Consider the following 5,557-nt stretch of genomic DNA (forward strand, 5'->3'; position numbering starts at 1 on the left):
CCACTGAGATAGTCCTTGATGTTTACAATTTCATAAGTCGAATATGATTAGGGAGCACTGGTTGCCAAGTGGAACTAGAAATAAGCTTTAGGTTTTTCTTTTTTTTTCTTGTTTTATAAATATTGTGTAAAGAATGAATGATGTCATCAGTAAATAAGTTTATGCGTCCGTTTGTTTGCTCATTAAAATGTGAATATATTTCGATTTCCAGCCTTGCATGTTTTTTGAATGATTGCCTTGTGTTTTAAAGTCTGTACTTCTATAATAGTAACTTACAAATAAATCAGATGTGACTTTTTCATCGGTTGCGACAAACTATTTTCAGTACAAACATTATCGTTTACAACGTTACAAGTTAAAAAGCGGGTTGGTTATAAATATATAACTTTTCTTGATTACTATAAAACATTAAAACATTCAATGTGTTGTGTTTTACTAGCGGGTTTTTGCTTTTATATATATATATATATATATATATATATATATATATATATATATATATATATATATATATATATATATATATATATATTAATATATTATAATAAATTGTATTTCCTTCCCCTCACCTGTAGATTCCACAGGATCAACTGACGGCTCCTAAATCTAATTTATTTAATATTAAATTCGATTAAAATAGTGTAATTAACATTTATAAAAATGTACAACCACAAACTTTTCGAAATACTTCTTCTTTTGCTTGTTTTGACAACGCAAATGAAAAGAATTTATCATTACCCTTTCTAGTCAAAGACAATGAACAAAGAAATACGATTTCCCAATGCATATATCACAATGAAGAATATTGTGCCATATCCTTTTGCAATGACAAATAGGAAGAATATTCAACGATTAAAAAAAATATATAAAAGTCAGTGTTCCTGTCCAATGTACAAATTAAAATAAATCTTGATTATGATTTTTCATTGTCATATTGTGGTCAGATTTTTTTTTTTTTTTTACCTTGAGCTAATTTGGAAGAGCCCTCTCTGGTGGTGCAAAATGATGCTCAAGGCACATAAATTAGGTCATACAATGGAGAGGCCTTCATTGTGCCTCTTTGCTAGTGCTCGGTGGCGCTTATGTCTCGTCAAAGTGCTCTCAAACTTGGGAGAAAAGTATGGAATTCCCCACTGACGCTGAGAAACAGAGCGTCGGGGGGAAAAAGTGGCGCTGATCCGCTCGGTGGAATGAAAACAGAGGCTCAGAGAAGGGAACACTCGTTTAAATGATGACACTGCCTTACTGTGAGGCGGAAAAAAATGGGAATAGTGGGAAGGGGAGACATTGTATCCAATGCAGAAGGCTTAACTTAATATGAAACTAAAAGCATTTTTTTTCCTTCAATTATCTAGCCGAGATGTCAATGACTATTGTTTGCTGGTGCGGGCCATCGCTCCGCCCCTCGTGTTTGTCGTAAACCTGGCGCCTGGCTACAATAAACCCAAGATGAGAGTGGCCAGGGCTCGCCTCCTCCTCGAAGGCGATCAATCGGATCTCAGGCAACTACTGCGAGCGCTCTCTTACGTCGACGCGCGCGAGAACGACGCGGCCGAGCGGCTCCAGCACGCGCATCCCCGCCTCGCTTTTTCTGAACCATGTCGCTGAGCCCAAAACACACGACACCTTTCTCAGTGACAGACATTCTCAGCCCAATAGAAGAGACGTACAAGAAGTTTAGTGGCATGGAAGGCTCTGGGAACCTGGCATCTCCGTTGGGAGCATACCGGCAACCTCAGGTGTCCCAGACGGGCATGCAGCAGCACTCGATGGGCCATAACGCCACGGTGGCCAGTACCTACCACATGCCCCACACCGTCTCCCAGTTCTCCCACAGCGCTATGAGCGGTTACTGCAATGGAGGCATTGCCAACATGGGCGATCTGCCCTCTTACCAAGAAACTATGAGGAGCAGTGCGGCGGCAACGGGGTGGTACGGCACCAACCCCGACCCAAGATATTCAACAAGTAAGTAGCACTGTTTTAAAGGGTTTATTATTATTTTTGCTTGAGAATGAGTTAACATATTATTATACATTTTTTTAACCGTGTATAAGTTTAATAATAAGGCGTTTTTAGATCATGCATAGAGTTTTACGGACTAAAGTAATTCATTTGATGTAGTGAAATATAGTGTTACTGGCAATTTTTCGAATATTTTACTATATGATCAGCAATTACAGTTGCAATGTATTAAATATAAAATGTTCATTTTGCTGAATATTGCTTTCTAATTATTGTACATAATAGCAATATGCACCGATATTTATAATGCAATGTATACTTGGTGCTATTGGACACTGAACAGCCGTACGTGTTTATGTATGTTTTGAAGTTTCTAGATTCATGGGACCCTCCACAGGTATGAACATGAGCGGAATGGGGACGCTGGGCGGCATGGCAGACGCTTCCAAAGCCATGACCCCGTTACACGCGGCGCCCAGGAGGAAGCGACGTGTTCTCTTTTCCCAAGCCCAAGTCTACGAGCTCGAGCGGAGGTTTAAGCAGCAGAAGTATCTCTCAGCACCCGAACGGGAGCACCTGGCCAGTATGATCCACCTGACTCCTACTCAAGTGAAGATTTGGTTTCAGAACCACCGCTACAAGATGAAACGGCAGGCCAAGGACAAGGCGGCGCAGCAGCTGCAGCAGGAGAGCAACTTGTGCCAGCAGCAGCAGTCGCCCAGACGGGTGGCAGTACCCGTGCTGGTCAAGGATGGCAAGCCGTGCCAGAACGGCTCTAATACTCCGACACCCAGCCAACAGCAAATGCAGCAGCAGCAGCAACATCAGCAACAACAAAACAGCTCTGGGGTCGTGCTTCCTGCCACGAGTAACTCTATAAACCAGCACCCGGGTCAGCAGGTGGGAGCCATGGTACAGGCCCAAGACCTTGAGGAAATGTCACCCAGTCCTCCATCCCTCCACTCCTCACTAAACAACATGGGTCAGATAGACACGTCTGTAGATTACACTAGCAACATGGTCACATCAAACCTGCTTTATGGCAGGACGTGGTAGGACTGATTCTTCATTTTAAACTTTTTTTCTTTTTGCTACAAAACTTTAACTCTGAAGTGAAAACGAGGCCAAAAGTAGACTTCGGGGTGAGAATGTGGAGTGTGTATGCAGATAAAACAAGGCTTTGGGTCAAGCCACTTTTTCTTTTATCCAGGGCATGGTTTCTTTTTTTTCTACATCCTGCCAGTGAACGACAAGATGTCATTTCTAGCCTTATTCTGTGTGTTTTGGACTCCCCTTTATAATCGTAGTAGAAGGGTCCCTGTTGAACAAGGTCGCCGCTCTCAGCAGTGGTAAACAAACAGAAAACGGGATTTTAGGGCGCCAGTTATGAACTTATGATCCACACAAGCTCCCTGAGTGACCGGATCTTACAAACGAACCTCCCGAGTTTATTCTGATATGACTATTGTAAGCTACTGTATCCTTTTAGATTAATGAAAAGTAGGGACTGTACATTTGGCTAATACTTTTCTGTTTACCTGTAATATAAATGATTTTGATTGGTTGTTTATTTTATTTCCTTTTTGTAAGTTAAGATAAAGAAAACGCATACACTATGGCTGCTGTACATGTTTTAAACCAATTTAACGTTGACAATAAATCGATTGAAGTACAAGTCATTCTCCGGGAATTAATTTGGAGTGAGTTTTCATTAGGCCCGTGTGAACACTGAGCATCAGCAGAACAAAAAGTTAGCTGTGTCAAATAATTAGGATTAATATTATTGTGGCTATAGGGTGCAAAATCACTGCATTAGCGAATTTAGTTGGTTCATAAATCAAATAAATAAAGAAAATGGTAATGAATGAATGAATGAATAAATAAATAAATAAATAAATAAATAAATAAATAAATAAAATAATAATAATAATAATAATAATAATAATAATAATAATAATAATAATAGTAAAGATTATTCATATTAAATTTTTTCCTTTTTTTTTTTATCAGCACGAGCACTGCTTCCGCAAATTTAAATGCATCAATTTTATTGCATAACCCGATATTATACAAAAAAAAAAAAAAAGAAAGAAACACACCAAAAATATAGTCCATATTTCTTCATGGCTGACTGCAATACTGTCAGCAACACGTGTTATTTAAGATCATTTTATTTGTGTTTTTAATAGAAACGTATTTCATCGATTTTTTGGAGAGAAAAAAAATGTAGTTGTTCAGTGGTTTAAAAAAATGTCATGTTATATAGTTATGTGAAGAGGATAGAGACATTTCTTTTTTTGCTGGGTCTATTTTTCATGTTTGATATCACCTATTAAATCTACTCTGTTTTCATGATGTGTTCTCGCTGATGGTAAAATTACTTTCTCCATTTAGAGCGAAACAGGAGCTAAATTAAAATGGCTGAGGAATTAATATAGAAGGCTGTTTGCAGGCAGGCATTTGCTATAAAGGCTTTTCATCAATAGCAAAATGCCTTTCATTTAGACTATTGAACTAGCATGGCCACTACTATAACTACTGAACCGTTATTGTGAATGAACAGGAGAAAAGAGTATCCTCGGTGGAAAGGCCCACACTATTAAATAGACAGGTATTCATTTATAATAATAGTGTTCCTGTCCTGCTGGATTTTTTTTATTAACATTGTAGGTGTTAATATCAGCAGTTCAAGTGTTTATTTAATTCAGAAATTTTTTTCCTGCACTGCAATGTCCTTAACAATGTTAAAGCCTATAGAGGCTCGTATGTTTATTTTTTGTTTTTGTTTTTTACTTTATATTTATTTTAAGTATTAATAAATAATAAGTATTGTTTATATTTACTTATAAATTATAATGGAACCTCATTCTAAATAATGATTTTAGAGAACTCAATATTCCAGGTTATTGACAAATAATAATAATTATTATTATCATCATTATTATTATTATTATTATTATTATTATTATTATTATTAACAATAACACTTGTGTTAGTATTGTTATTATTGTTGTTGGTTTATTGTTTATTTTTTAAAGGAATGCCAACTGCTAGGCTACTGTTCCAAAGCCAGAAATAAAAAAGAGCTCCAAATACTGCAGAGAAGCATAATGACTTTTAAGGTGTATTGGGATGAGACTTTTTTTTACTGATGAGTTATTATTACAAAGGGGTTATGAGAACGATTATCACTCATTAGGAAACTGTTACAGAAACTTTCTCTAGAAAGAAAACTATTGCAGTCCCAAGGTTATGTTGTCATTCTCAGTAACAGGTTACTAAAGGTTATTTGGGCAGTGATGGATAGCTGCTGAGTGATAATGGTTCTGTTGTCCAGCACATCTTAAAAAGCATGCTTTAACCTGTTGCCACCTGATTATGATATTGCTTTCAAAGTGGGCTTTGGAAGATTGAATGTGTGTGCAAATTGCATTCAAATAATATGGTGCTGAGTACAGTGGCAAGATTTAAATGACCGATTATGACCTTGTTTTGGCCTCATTATTCTGAATCTTTAGTGGCATGCTACAAGGACTCTCAAAATCCTCTAAACAGCGACAAATCTTGTAGCATCAAAACCATTGGTGTGATA

General features: G+C 37.2%; 1 protein-coding gene across 2 annotated transcripts; it reads left to right on the top strand.

Moving 5' to 3' along the window:
- The first annotated feature begins 1,598 nt into the window (after positions 1-1,598).
- On the top strand, positions 1,599-3,544 carry nkx2.4a (NK2 homeobox 4a). 2 transcript variants are annotated; one of them, XM_046856186.1, is made up of 3 exons: positions 1,599-1,968; positions 2,336-2,763; positions 2,854-3,544. In XM_046856186.1, exons 1-3 carry the CDS (start codon positions 1,599-1,601, stop codon positions 3,019-3,021), a joined length of 966 nt encoding a protein of 321 aa, XP_046712142.1. In that variant the 3' UTR covers positions 3,022-3,544. The 2 variants fall into 2 exon arrangements, with proteins under 2 accessions (XP_046712142.1, XP_046712141.1); XM_046856185.1 differs by having other exon boundaries at positions 2,336-3,544.
- The last annotated feature ends 2,013 nt before the right edge of the window (positions 3,545-5,557 follow it).

The sequence above is a fragment of the Silurus meridionalis genome, chromosome 8 (genome assembly GCF_014805685.1).
Source record: "Silurus meridionalis isolate SWU-2019-XX chromosome 8, ASM1480568v1, whole genome shotgun sequence".
Lineage (NCBI taxonomy): Eukaryota > Metazoa > Chordata > Actinopteri > Siluriformes > Siluridae > Silurus > Silurus meridionalis.